At 35.9% G+C, this 14,467-nt stretch overlaps 1 protein-coding gene across 3 annotated transcripts in view; it reads left to right on the top strand.

Moving 5' to 3' along the window:
* The window catches only part of AKT3 (AKT serine/threonine kinase 3), a 344,608-nt gene that overhangs the window by 309,641 nt on the left and 20,500 nt on the right, over positions 1 to 14,467 (top strand). For all 3 annotated transcript variants that reach the window (XM_049776508.1, XM_049776506.1, XM_049776507.1), the window contains one exon: positions 10,457 to 10,559. In XM_049776508.1, coding sequence (XP_049632465.1) covers positions 10,457 to 10,559 — 103 coding nt within the window. The remainder of the gene's footprint in view (positions 1 to 10,456; positions 10,560 to 14,467) is intronic.

A 14,467-nucleotide genomic window follows, 5' to 3' on the forward strand; every position in this document is an offset into this window, starting at 1 on the left:
TGTTTGTTGGTTTGTTTGTTTTAATTTTCCCTGTTAGTTTGAAGTACTATTTCCACCTCTTTAGTTTAAATCTGTATCTTTACAGCTTAAGGCTCTTAAATCTTAAAGGCAGTATGTAATTAGAATTTTCTTCAGATATTTTTTTTCTTTTTTTGCTACCTTTTTTCTGTTCCTCAAACTATTCTTGTTTATATGGCATAATGCAGAGACAGTTGGCAATAGTTAGACTTCAGCAGAGTTAAACACTTCAAGTATTTGACCCCACAGTAGGAAGATGGCTACTCTGGATGCTTTATCTATCTCAGCTTGTATTTTTTCCCCTATTTATCATATATAACTCTTAATTGATATATGTTGTCCATTTTTATTTAATCCTATTATTAGCATAGTTGGATATAAATCTGCCATCTTGCAATTTATTTGTTTGTTTCTTTGGCACTAGGGGACCATACCTGGCTGCTCTCAGCTTACTGCTTTGTGCTCAGGGCTGGCTTGATGGCTTTGTGCTCAGGGATCATTCCTGGCAGCGCTCAGGGGATATATGGGGTGCTAGGTTGTGAACCTGGGTTGGCCATGTGCTTGTCAGTTTTTACCTGCTGTTCTTTGTCTCCCACCCCTACAAGTTATTTTTATTCAGTTCATCTTTGTTTGTTCTCTATTTTTGTGTGCTTTTTCTTGGACTTAATGAATATTTAGGTTCATTAAGTAGATTATGGTCTGTGTTTATAAAGATTAATGGGGATATTTAAAGGGCATAAAAATAAAATTATGGAAATATCATATTTCTAAAAAGGTGCCCATGTAGAGTGACAGGGAAAGTGTAGTGATATGTGAAATAAATGAATACGTGCTGACTGGGTTATTCATCAACTGAACGCAACAACTATTTTGAAGTGTACCTGTTAGTTTTGTATAATTCCTGATAGTTTAGTGTTCGTTTGATTAATCTGCTTACAAGAATTACAGATCCTGAAATAGAGAAATGCAATGTTTGGATGTTTGGACCTTTCGGAGTTACATTGTTGATTGGGAGGTGAAAATTTTATATAGAAGAAACTCATGAGGCTATTGTTGTAATATAAATATTAAATTATGTCAACCTCACTGAAGCAGAATAAAGGTAGTGAAGAAGGCAGATTAGTGATCATACACATATTATAAAGAAATACGAATAAGTAATCTATGATGAAAATACTGGGCCGGTGTTTGGTTTGAGGACTATTTAGTCACAAATGGAATGATCTCAGGATAGACATTATCTATGTAATAAAAAGAGCTTCATAGGGAATTGTAGAGGGAAGGACTTCAGAACACCAAGAATTACTACTGGAAAATAGCCAGAATAAATAATGGAAACTAGTTTGAAGGTGGATTATTTTAAGGTATGTCAAAATTCTTTATGAACTATAATAAAAAGTTGCAGTGCATACTCCTAACTGAATAATAAATTTTTATTAAAATTTTAATTTAATGAGTTAGTTTGTGGATGCTAACAGTTATGTAGATGTTAGTGGTTAATTATTTTTATAATATCTATATTTAAGCACCATGTTTACAAACATGATTGGAGTTGGGTTTTATTCATAAACAGAACACATTCCCCTTCACCAGTGCAACATTCCCACCACCTCCCCGACCTGCAGGCATTCTACTTCTCTCACTCATTGACATTTTCATGATAGTTGTTAGTGTACTTATTTCTCTAACTGGCTCACCACTCTTTGTGGTGAGCTTCAGGATGAGCCGGTCCTTCCGGCCCTTATCTCTTTTGTCTCTGGGTGCTATTACAATAATGTCTTTTATTTTCTTAAAACCCATAGATGAGCAAGACTATTCTGTGACACAAAGTTAAACAACAATAGTAACAGAAGAAAAATAATTGATGAAAAGCTTGGTTCTAGGTCACTTTACACTTCAAATTAAAATAATATTGGAGTTATTTTAATACATAATACATTCAAATAATGTTCCATCATTGTACTTTGAGTCAAAGAAAGATGAGTTTTAGAAACCTACCAATCTGAAGTTTTGCTTAGAATTACTGCCTAATAAGGCCAGAGTGACAATACAGTGAGTAGAGCCCTTGCCATTCATGAGAATGAATTGTGTTCAATTCACCATATATGGTCCCCTGAGCCCACCAGGAGTGATCTCTGAATGCATAGTCAGGAGTAAGTCCTGAGCACTTCTTATGTAACTCCCCCCCCCAAATAAAGCAACAAAAAAAAAAACAACAAAAAAAGAAAAACTTTTTAATTTGATTATAAACATGGGGCCAGAGATAGCACAGCAGGTATGGTGCTTGCCTTGTACACAGTCGACCTAGGTTCAGTCCCAGGATACCATAAGGTTAACAAATGCCACATAGAACTAGCTATAATTTTGTTGATTATCTGTTTTGGATTTCTGTTTTCAGTTTTCCCTATGTAGTTACTTCTTAATTTTCTTTTATTTCAGATTTGCAGTTCTATTTTTAGTTTCCTAAATTGAAATCTTAGTTTATTTAGATATTTCTTTTCTAGGGAATGTATTGAGTGTTTCAATACAAGTTTCAGTACATTCCTCAAATTTTGGTTAATTGTAATATTTTAATTTGCTTCAAGATACTTAATTTTTTTCCTTGAGCTGAAGAGATGGTTCAATCAACCTCAAAGCTTGCAGGACTCTAAATTAGATCCCTGACACAGTATAATTCTGTAAGTTCCTTCAGTCACCTCCCTTCCCCCACCTACACAGAACCAGGAGCCCCCAAACAATGCTGTTAGACCCAAAAGCAAATCAAAAAGTTCTTTGATCGGAGTGCTATTTAGGAGTATAGTATTTAATCTATAAATTGTGAGATATTTTTTCAGGTATAATTTTATTGGTTTCCCAGTTAGTTGAATTGTGTACTCTAATTGTGTACTCTTAAATCCTGATAAGATTTCCTCGTTATGTATTGTTTTAATTTAAACACCATGGTTATAAGGTGATTTATACTGCAGTTTTTTATTTTCAGAGATAAAGTTGTTCAGGATTGAGGTACAGTCATGCAGTGTACAACCTTCACCAGTGCACATTTCCTGCTACCAATGTCAATTGTTTCTATTTAAAATTTCCTAAGTTTTTTTTTTTTATTCAGAATTGCTTCCCATCATTACTTAGGAGATAAGTGATACTTTTCCCAGTAGTATGGGCTGGATGGTTCCGTGGTTGTGTTCAGTAGTGCAGAAGTTGGCTAAAGCCATCACCTGGCTGTACTTGGGGGATCACCAGGGCCAGATCCATACCTGGTGGTGCTAGAGAGAGTAATGTAGTGCCAAAGATTGACATGCAAGCCATTTTCTCCAGCCCTTTGAACTATCTCTCCAGTCATCTTTCTTTTTTATTTACTTTATTTAAAGAACAGGTATCACATAGTTGATTTATACTACATTTGTTTCCAGATAAGTGAGAGCAAAATTAATGAAAACAAGAGAAGGAGAAAAAATACAGTGATAAGCAAATTTGTGAAAATTATTGAATCTCCAGTGAGGTCATTAATTCATTTTCAGAAGATTTAGTAGGTTCTTGCTGCTAGCTCGTTGGTCATTATGTTTTTTGATTTGTTTCTGAATAATAAGTGACTTGAGCTACACCTTGGCGTCGAAATTGATATGTTTCTATGGAGATGACAGTAATAAACAAAAATGATGTCATTCAGCTGCAAATGTTACCACATATTCAGAATTCAAAGCACTGGTACTGGTACTGTGGCTTTTATGGGGCATTCTTTTGGCTGCCAGGTCCCCTAAAAGTATGAGAAGGCATTGGGAGGGTGCCCATCCTCACTGCAAAAAAGCCCAAGGAACACAAAAATACAATACAAAAATCCCTTCCTTACACCTATATTCATTGCAGCACTATTTACCATAGCAAGACTCTGGAAACAACCAACAGATGAATGGATAAAGAAACCATGGTGTATTGTATATACATATACAATGGAATATTATGCAGCTGTTAGGAGAGATGAAGTCATGAAATTTTCCTATACATGGATATACATGGAATCTATTATGCTGAGTGAAATAAGTCAGAGAGAGAGAAAAACGCAGAATGGTCTCACTCATCTATGGGTTTTAAGAAAAATGAAAGACATTCTTGCAGTAATAATTTTCAGACACAAAAGAGAGAAGGGCTGGAAGTTACAGCTCACCTCATGAAGCTCACCACAAAGAGTGATGAGTTTAGTTAGAGAAATAACTACATTTTGAACTGTCCTAATAATGAAAATGTATGTGGGAAATGGAGAGCCTGTTTAGAGTACAGGCGGGGGGTTGCGTAGGGAGGAGGGAGATTTGGGACATTGGTGATGGGAATGTTGCACTGGTGATGGGTGGTGTTCTTTACTTGACTGAAACCCAAACACAATTATGTATGTAATCAAGGTGTTTAAATAAAATATATTTAAAAAAAGCCCAAGTGTTATTAGCCCAAATCCCAGCATACCTGGAGTTTTGTTCATATTGGTGTCTCTGCAGAGATTCGTAGAGTAGTTGGTGAAACAGGGCCATAGGCAAAGCATTGATTATTGGTGATGGATGCATCAAGTGTGCATTTGGCAGGACAGAGACTTGGCCCTCCCTCCACCCCTGATATTGCCAGCTTTCAGCTGTGTGGATAGTATACCCATGATTTTCACATTTTGGTTTATATATCTTGCGAGAACAGAGTGAATCTGGTACTAGCCAGGTACAGGTATGGCAACTGTATTTGTGAATGTAATTATGACTGCAAGGTCTTCTGCACGTATGAGAAGGTGAGGGGCTTCTCGTACTGACACACCAAAATATTTATGGTAATACCAGTCCTAACACTGGCATACTTGGAATTTGATCAGGTTTATATCTTTGCAGAAAATCATAGAAGAGGAAGCAGGGCCGTAGGCAAAACAGTGATTATGGGTGATTTAGCAGGCAGGGGTAAGGGGCTTGTTCTTTCCTCTCTGAGGATACTTTTAATGATTCAAATAAATCTGCCCTGGTCAATATTCTGTGATCTTGAGAAGAATGTTTATTAAGTTGATGGGAGAAGCAGTCTCTAAGTGTCTCATAGATATGATTGTTGAATACCTTATCTGTAATTCAGTTTTTAATATTTTATGTAACTTTCTGCTTATATTTATAAACCACAGAATCAGGGTAGAATTCTCATTTTGTGTACTTTTTTTTTTTGGTTTTTGGACACTCAGGGGTTACTTCCATATATGCACTCAAAAATCACTCCTGACTTGGAAGACCATATAGGATGCATGGGATTGAACCAGGTTCATCCTGGGTCAACCACATGCAAGGCAAATGCCCTACCCGCGCTATTGCTCCAGCCCCCCATTTTGTGTACCCATATTTTAGCATCAGGATAGTGCTAAATTTTGAACACAAAAAATAGTAATATTCTCTTCTACTTATTGAAACGCTTATATGCAATTGGTATGTTTCTCCTTTAAACATTTAACGAATCTCTCATGAAATCTTCTCTGAGCCGAGGTCTAAATAAAAGCAGTTTTTAGTGAATGTAAGCAATTCTAGTCACCTTTTTTTAATGAAGTTTAATAGTGTATGTTTCAAGAATTTTTTAAATTTTAAATATATATATTGAAATTAAAGATAGATTTTTTCTTGATATTTTTCTGTCTTTTAACTTGTTTTATTACTCTTCATTTTTAGATGATTAAATTGAAAATTTTGGTTTCACATCTTGTGATGTAAATATGTAGTACAATTCATTTTCTCTGAGTAGCTTGAGTAGCTTCAGTAACTCAGTTCTACCTGCACTTTCTTAGTTTTGTTTCCTTGTGTTGTGGTTTAAAGTACATGTCAAATAGTTTCTAATTTCTCTTGTGCATTCATTTTTGGAATTTACAGATTATTGAAGTGTGTTGGTTAATTTACAAAATCAAAACATATTTTTTGTTTTTGTTTTTTTGTTTGTTTGTTTTTTGGGCCACACCCATTTGATGTGTTATTCCTGGCTACACGCTCAGAAATTGCCCCTGGCTTGGGGGGACCATATGGGATGCTGGGGGATCAAACCACGGTCCATCCTTGGCTAGCTCTTGCAAGGCAGACACCTTATGTCTAGCGCCACCTCGCTGGCCCCCATCAAAACATATTTTGAGGTTTCTTTTGGTTTTTATCTAGTTTAATTCTGTTTTAATAGTAATTTAATAACATACTTTTAATTACAAATAGACATAATAAATGTGTCTAAGTACATATAATATTAAATATATTATCTTAAATATATGGGATTGTTAGAGTTTATACTAATGAATATCTCAAGCAAATCTGAAAAGAATTTGCATTCTGCTGCCAGAGTGGTAGCACAGCAGGTAGGGCATTTGTCTTGCACGCAATTGACTCAAGTTTAATCCCTGGCATCCCATGTGGTCCCAGAGCACCACCAGGAATGACTCTTGAGCACAGAGCCAGATGTAACCCCTGAGCAAAGCTAAATGTGACCCAAAACTCAAAAAAATATTTTGCATTCTTATATATTTGGGGGAAATAATATGGAATTTTTATTTAAATGAGTACCATCTATATGTTCCAGCTATTCTTTTTATTTGTCCAAAGTAAATTAAATTATATCTCAATACAATCATTTGAAAAGAAAAAAGTCTAGTTTTTTATTTGTAATTACAAAAAGTAATTATAAAAGTCAATAGCCACTGACTTTGGCAGTGTTTAATAAACAAAATTTTGCTGAAATATTATCTGTCAATAAAATAGATGATCAGTTTGTACTTAAGATGACATGTAATGTTAAAATAATCATGGTAGGATTAATCATATCGACAAAGAATATATTTTTTGCAATTCCATTTACATAAAAAGTAAAGAAAGTAAAAACAAATTTATCATAACAAAACAAGTCAGTTGCTACCTACATGGAGATTGAAGAGAGAACAGGATTTTGCAAAACCATAATCAATGTAATACTCTATACCAAGAAAATAAAAATAGTATGTGGTAATATTATAATATATAATATACTGAGAAACAGTGTATTAATATCCATCTGCTTATAAATGAAAAAGCTTTCAAAATGAGAATAGATGGGACATATACCAGCATAATAGAGCCCATCTGCTATAAAACCACCACTTATATACTCAGTGAGGAAAACTGGGAAAAACTGAAAGCTTTCTCTTTAAATTCTGAAATAAAGCAAAGCTCTCTCCTATCACTACTTTGTTTAGTTTAGTATTAGATATCTAACAACTATATAACAGCAAGAAATAAAAGAAATCCTGTAGTGAATTATAATTATTTTCAGAAGATATAATAGTAAATGATATATAAAATAATAAATTTTCTATTTTTGTTCAAAACAATGACTACAAAAATCGTACAAAATCAGTACAAAAACTAATTACATACTCCTATGTGCAAATAGTGAGATGAAGTAGAAGTTAATAAAACGATGTTCTTTATAATTGTATCCAGAATTAAATACCTGGAAAAGCTGTATAAAAGGAGATGAAAGCTACAAATCACTGTTAAAAGATGATTTAAGATATTAATGACATTGGGGTCAGAGTGATAGCACAGCGGTAGGGCATGTGCCTTGCATGCAGATGAGCCAGGATGTAACTTGGTTTGATCTCTTGTGTCCCAAGCCAGGAGTGATTTCCGAATGCATAGCCAGGAGTAACCCCTGAGCATCATAGGATGTAGCCCAAAAGAAATAAGTAGATATTAATAAGACATTAAGAAATATTACATATACATGTATGGATAAAATTAATATAATTGAAATGCCCATTTTATCAAAAGTAATACACAAAATTCATTCACTATTAGAATTCTGATAGCCAATGTTGTTTTTATCTTGGGATCACACCCAGTGGTGATCAGGGTTCACTCCTGACTCTGGACTCGGATTACTCCTTTTGAAGCTTGAGGGGGCTATTGGGATGTCGGACACTGAAACCAGGTCAGATACATGCACATATACCCTACCTGCTGTATTATCACTGCAGTCCTAATGACATATTTTAGGCTAGTTTTTAAGTGGTAGAAGATTGTAGAGGGGAGTCATAATTAGAATTTTTGTTTCCTGTCAGGTGGTTGCAGTTACCACTCTATTTTGTAGAAGGAACCCTAAGAGTTCTCTACCCTGTCATCTTTGGCATCCTTATGTGCACAGGTGTGAAATCGAACACTTGTATCTCAATGAAGGAAGAAATTTTTTATCAGCAGGGGGACTGCTCGCTGTGTTGTATAGTGGATAACCCAGGTTAGAAGCTGTAAAGAAGCATGTCCTGACAGCCTAACAAGTTGCTTTTCAGCAACAGCAAAGAAACTGGATCTAGGTAGTATTAAAGTAGCAGAGAAAAGAGCCATATTGCCCCTTACTAACTAATGAATAGGACCTGAACCTGAACTCACCCACCAAAAATAGATGCTATAATATAATCTTTAGTATGGTTATGTAATGTGGATAATAGAAAGGAAAATAACATGTCATAATAATGAAAGATGGCCCTTTATTCTGAAAACACACTTAAAAAAATTTTTGCATAAGTCACCATGAGATACAAGTTAAAAAGTTGTTCATAGTTGAATTTCAGTCCTACGATGTTCCAACACCCTTCCCTTCATGAGTGATCATTTCCCACCACCATTTTCCTGCTATTCCACCACCCTGACTCTTCCATCAATCCTTGCCTACCTCTATGGTGGACTCTAACTCAGTCTCTGTGTCTGTCTCTCTCTTTCTCTTTCTTTTCAACACAGTGCTTTGCAATACTGTTAAGAAAAGGATATCATGCATAACACTTTACTTGCTTTCAATTCCCAGTTCTTGTCCAAAGTGATCATGTCCAGCTATTATTGTCATTGTGGGCACTTCTCTGTCTTATCTGCACTTTTTACAAATAATTTCTATTGTCTTTGTTCAACTTTGTTAATCTCATACTATGGTTTGCACTTTTATATGCCACCTATTAAGTGCAATCATACCTTGACCTATTTACTCTACATGTCTACCCATGCATAAGCAAATTTAATGAATTAATCTTCTTAAAAGCTATATAATATTCCATTGTGTGGATGCACCACAGTTTCTTTATCCATTTATACATTTTGGGGCTCTTGGGTTGTTTCCAGATTCTTCTATCGTGTGTAGTGCTGTGATGAACATAGGAGTACAAATGCCTTTGCTGCTGCATTGTGTCTTGGGGCTTGTAGGGTATATTCCTGGGAATGGTTTTGCTAGGTCATATGAAAGCTCCATTCCAAGGTTTTTGAGGAAAGTTCATATTGCTAAAAATACCTTTTTAAAATTTGGTTTGGTTTGGTTTTGGTTTATGGGCCACACCAGCAGCACTCAGGGCTTACTCCTCGCTCTGCACTTAGGAATCCCTCCTGGCAGCTTTGCAGGACCATGTGGGAGGGATGCCGAAAATCATACATGGGTTGGGTCTGCCATATTGCATGATGGGATAGGCAAGCACCCTACCTCCTGAGCCCTGGAAACACATTTTTAATTTTTTGATCTGCTAGTTTGATTAAGTAGTCTATCTAAAAAATTATTTAAAGAGTTTTTAACCTAAATTTGGTGACAATACTGAAATGCACTTAAAGTCAATTATATTTTTATAATTTTATAAAATGGTAATTGTCAATATGTTTTCCATTTATTTCATTTTATGTGAATAACATAAAACCTAGCAGCCTTTCCTTCCAAGTGGTACTCATCAAAATATAAATTCTGGCTCCAGGCTGAGACCAAACTTCTTTTGTTAAAAAGAAGCACTACTTCTTAAACTGGAATCTCATCCTGGTTCTTGTACCATCAGTAACCTAAGTTTTTTTTTTTTTTTCCCCACCCCATGGCTACTTCAGATCTGTGAAATCCTAGGACAGTTACTTTTCATCTTTTGGGTCCTATTACTTTTTGAGTATCTGATGAAAACTACAAACCATAATTTTTGGGGCTGCTAGGAAGCCTGTTGCAGAACATCTCAAGTATGTAGTTATTTGCAAGCATGAAGGTAGTACTATCTGTGACCTGGGAAATAGCTGTATTATTTATTAAGTTATGTTTTTAATAGCTTAGTCAGCCAGGCATAAGGAAAAGAGGCAGAAGGAAGCCAAGCAATATTGTAGTTTTAGTTTGACTAGCAAGAACCTGCATTTTATTGCAGCTATATTAATCCATATGGTTATGTATGAATATTTGTGACTGGAGATAAAAATAGGACATTTTTAGTATCTTCTTCTCACACAATGCTTTGATTCTTTAATATTTTGTTTCACATATACCTAAAATTTTATATAGAGTTACAAGATAATCTCTATTCTATTTTAATGAGGAAGTAAGTGCCACATGTACCCCATGCAGTGACTCAACAGTGACTTACACTCTATATCTTAAAAAATTAATTTTTTAATTGAAATCTGATAACTATTTATTTTCCTTCTTACAGCTTGTACCTCCTTTCAAGCCTCAAGTAACATCTGAGACAGATACCAGATATTTTGATGAAGAATTTACAGCTCAAACTATTACAATAACACCACCTGAAAAATGTAAGTAAATCCAGAAGGCAATTAAAAATATTCTCTTGTACTTACAGGAGAAACTCTCTTTTATAAAGTTATTTTCAAATTCCATTACAATGTTTTATTCCATCATGGATTGTGGAGTTCCCAATGTAGAACTATTAAAGAGAGCTGAAAAAATTGGTGGGTAGGAAAATTTATATATAGAAAAATTGTATACTGAGAATTATAGATGAATTAGGTCTTCCTTACTGTTTTCTAGTATATTCTTTTGACATCAGCAGAAAGGATTTTGAAATAGAAACTTTCTGTGTTTCCATGATTTCTCATCCATACGTATCCCACTAAATTTGTTTATTCAAGTGTCCTATACATAATAGTTTGGAAACACACTTTAAATTAAGTCACTCTATTTTGATTTGGGATACCACATGGGAGTTCTCAAACTTACTCCTGGCTTTGCTCAGGGATCACTCCTGGCAATGCTCGGGACCATGTGTGGTTTGAGGAATCAAACTAGGTTCAGCTGCATGCAGAAAAGCATCTTCATTTTAGTCTGCGTCTCCATCCCTACTTAGGTTTATCTTAATCAATAATATATAGGAAGTTAGAATCAGTAATTTTTATGCACATAAATTACATTTTTATTAAATATCTATCATTCATACACCACTCAGTCACTCTACATGTCTTAGGCCTATAACTTATTCTTTGATAAATGTTATTAGATTGGCTTTAATGGTTAAAAAAAAAAGTTATCAAATGTATAAACTAACTTAGAGGCTTAGTTGATAACAAAGTTTTTTTTTCTTTTTTTTTTAATATATAAAATATTTAAGCACCATGATTACAGCATGATTGTAGTTTTTGCAAGGCAAACACTCGGGGAAGGTCCTCATATATAACATCTTAGTTTACCTTAGTTTTTCTCTTTTTCTTTATTTCCTGTATTTCCTTCCTTTTTTCTTTTATTTTTGTAATATATATAATTATTTAATGACCATGGTTACAAAATTCTTCATGGATGAGTTTCAGTTATAGAATGTACACCATCCTTAACCTGTGAACATTTCCTGCCACCAGTGTCCCCAGTTTCTCTTCTAACAACCCTCCCTGTCCTACCCTTCACCCCGCCAGCATTTGGGGCAGACATTTTACTTCTTTCTGTCTCCTCTTTCCTTCTTTTGACACTGTGGTGATGGGATTACCATGCATGTTACTTTATCTTCTTCCAGATCTTGTCCTGAGTGATCAGTTCCAACTATCATTGTCATAGTGGATCATTCACTACCCTAACAGCATTCAACACTCTTTATGGCAAGCTTTCTACCATGGATTGGTTCTCCTGATCCTCATTTCTATTGGCTCTGTATATTATTACCATACTATATTTTTTCTCATATCCCACAAACAAATAAGATTATTCTATCTCATTCCTCTGACTCATTTCAGTTAGCATAATGATCTCCATATCCATCCATATATAAGACTTGATTTTATTTTTTCCTAACAGCTGAGTAGTTTTCCACTGTGTAGATTTACCACTTTTCTTTAGCCACTCATCTGTTCTTGGTCACTTGGGTTGTTTCTAGATTCTGCCTAGTGTGTAGTGCTATGATAAACATAGGAATACAGAGATTCATGGTGATTTTGGGTTACTATAAGTGGTATTGCTGGATCATATGGAAGCTCAATTTCTAGGGGTTTATTTTATTTTATTTTTTTAGGAATACCTATATTGTTTTTCCAAAGAGCTGGACTAGTCTTCATTCCCACAGCAGTGAATGAAAGTCCTTTTTCCCTGCAAACAAGTCAGCAAAAGTTGTTCTTTGTGATGTGTACCAGTCTCTGTGGTGTAAAATGATACCTCATTGTTCTTTGATTGGTATATTCCTGATGAGTAGTGATGTGGGGCATTTTTTATAAGGATAATTTCTGATCATTTAGACAAATCTGAGTTACTGGTTCTATTAACAATGTTCCTGGGGCCAGAGAGATAGCACATTGGTAGGGTGTGCCTCACACCTGATCCAGGATGGACAGTGGTTCAAAACCCGGCACCCCATATGGTCCCCCATCCCTGGCAGGAGTGATTTCTGAGCCTGAAGTAACCCCTGAGTGCCACTGGGAGTGACCCCCCCAAAATAAAATAGCTTGGTATTGGAATAAAGACAGATGCTAAGAAAAGTGGAACAGAATTGAGTCATCTGAGACTAAGCCCAGGTATATCATCAGTTAATTTTTTTTTTGTTTTTCGGCCACACCCATTTGATGCTCAGAGGTTACTCCTGGGTAAGTGCTCAGAAATTGCCCCTGGCTTGGGGGGACCATATGGGACGCCGGGGGATCGAACCACGGTCCTTCCTTGGCTAGCGCTTGCAAGGCAGACACCTTACCTCTAGCGCCACCTCACCGGCCCCTCATCAGTTGATTTTTAATAAAGGTACAAGAAATACCAAGTGAACAAGGAAAGTCTTTTCAACAAGGAGTCTGGAAAAACTGGTCAACTTCATACAAATAAGTGAACTCAGATGTCTTTTATCACCACGCACAAAGGTCAAATCAAAATGAATTAAAGACCTTGGTATCAGACCTGAAACCATAGGTACATAGAGGAAAATGTAGGCATTTCAAAAATGAAACAAGCAAGTGGAAGCAAAGATAAACAAATGGAACTACATTAAAGTGAAAATTAAAAAGTGCAATTAAAAAGAAACGGTGACTAGGATACAAAGACTACCCATGGAATGGGAGATACTATTCACCCAATATCCATCAGATAAGGGGTAAATATCAGAGATATACAAGGCACTGATTGAAGTCAGAAAGAAGAAAAACAATTCTAACCCCATCACAAAAATGGGGAGAAGAAATGAACAGACAGATGTCCAAGTCTAGGCATTGACACCTGTAAGTCATCTGCTCTACAAATTGAACCACATCCCTAGCCTCCTCCTCTTGCTCTTTTCCTTTGTCGTCTTCTTTTTTTCTTCTTCCTCTTCTTCTACCTCTTCCTCCTCCTCCTTTTCCTCCTCTCCATCTCCTCCCACCCCTTCTTCCCCCTCTTCTTCCTTCTCCTGCCCCTCCTCCCCCCTCCTCTGCCTCATCCTCCTCCCTCTTCATCTTCTTCCCCTTTTTCTTCTTACTCTTCTTCCTCCTCTTACTCTTCTCACTCTTCATCCAACTTCTCTTATTATCATTCTCTTCCTCTTACTATCATTCTCTTTTGGGTCTCTGGAATTCCAATCTCTTCTGCTGTATGGACTTGTTCTGCATCTTATCCTGTGGCTTACTGACTCCATCCTCAGCTGCTGTTACTCTGTTGGACAGGCTTTCATTGAGGTTTTCATTTCATCTACAGAATGTTTCAAGTCCTCTTATTTCAGTTTGGAGTTTTCTGAGTTCTATCTTAGTGATCTGTTTCAGTTCGATCTATGCTTTCTTTGAGTATCCTCTATATTTCTACTCTAAACATGTTATCTGAGAGTTTACCTATCTGGTACTTTTTGAGTCATCAAAGCTGTGATCTCTATATGTGGAGTTGTCCTAATTGTTTCCCCATTGCCACTCATATAGTGTGGTTTTTACTATTTCTGGGTTTAAACCCTGGAGAGATTGTTTGATGGTGTCTTCTTGGCTGCCTCATGCAGAAAAGCAGGTAGGGAGCGAGGCAGCAGTCCTGTATAAGCGCTCTTGTGTGCCCAAACTATTGGCAGGATCCAGCCCCCCACGTTTATAGGGTGGAGACAGCTTACTGGGTTTGGGCCTTAGAGAGTTGGTGTCTTCTTGGCTGACAGTTTGAGCCCTGGAGAGATTATGTTTGATGGTGTCTTCTTGGCTGCCACATGCAGAAAAGCAGGCAGCTACCAAGCTATTTTAATTATTTCTTTATAGTACAATTTAAAATTTGGGGAAAATGATACTTCTCATCTTTT

The sequence above is a fragment of the Suncus etruscus genome, chromosome 7 (assembly GCF_024139225.1).
Source record: "Suncus etruscus isolate mSunEtr1 chromosome 7, mSunEtr1.pri.cur, whole genome shotgun sequence".
Taxonomy (NCBI): Eukaryota; Metazoa; Chordata; class Mammalia; order Eulipotyphla; family Soricidae; genus Suncus; species Suncus etruscus.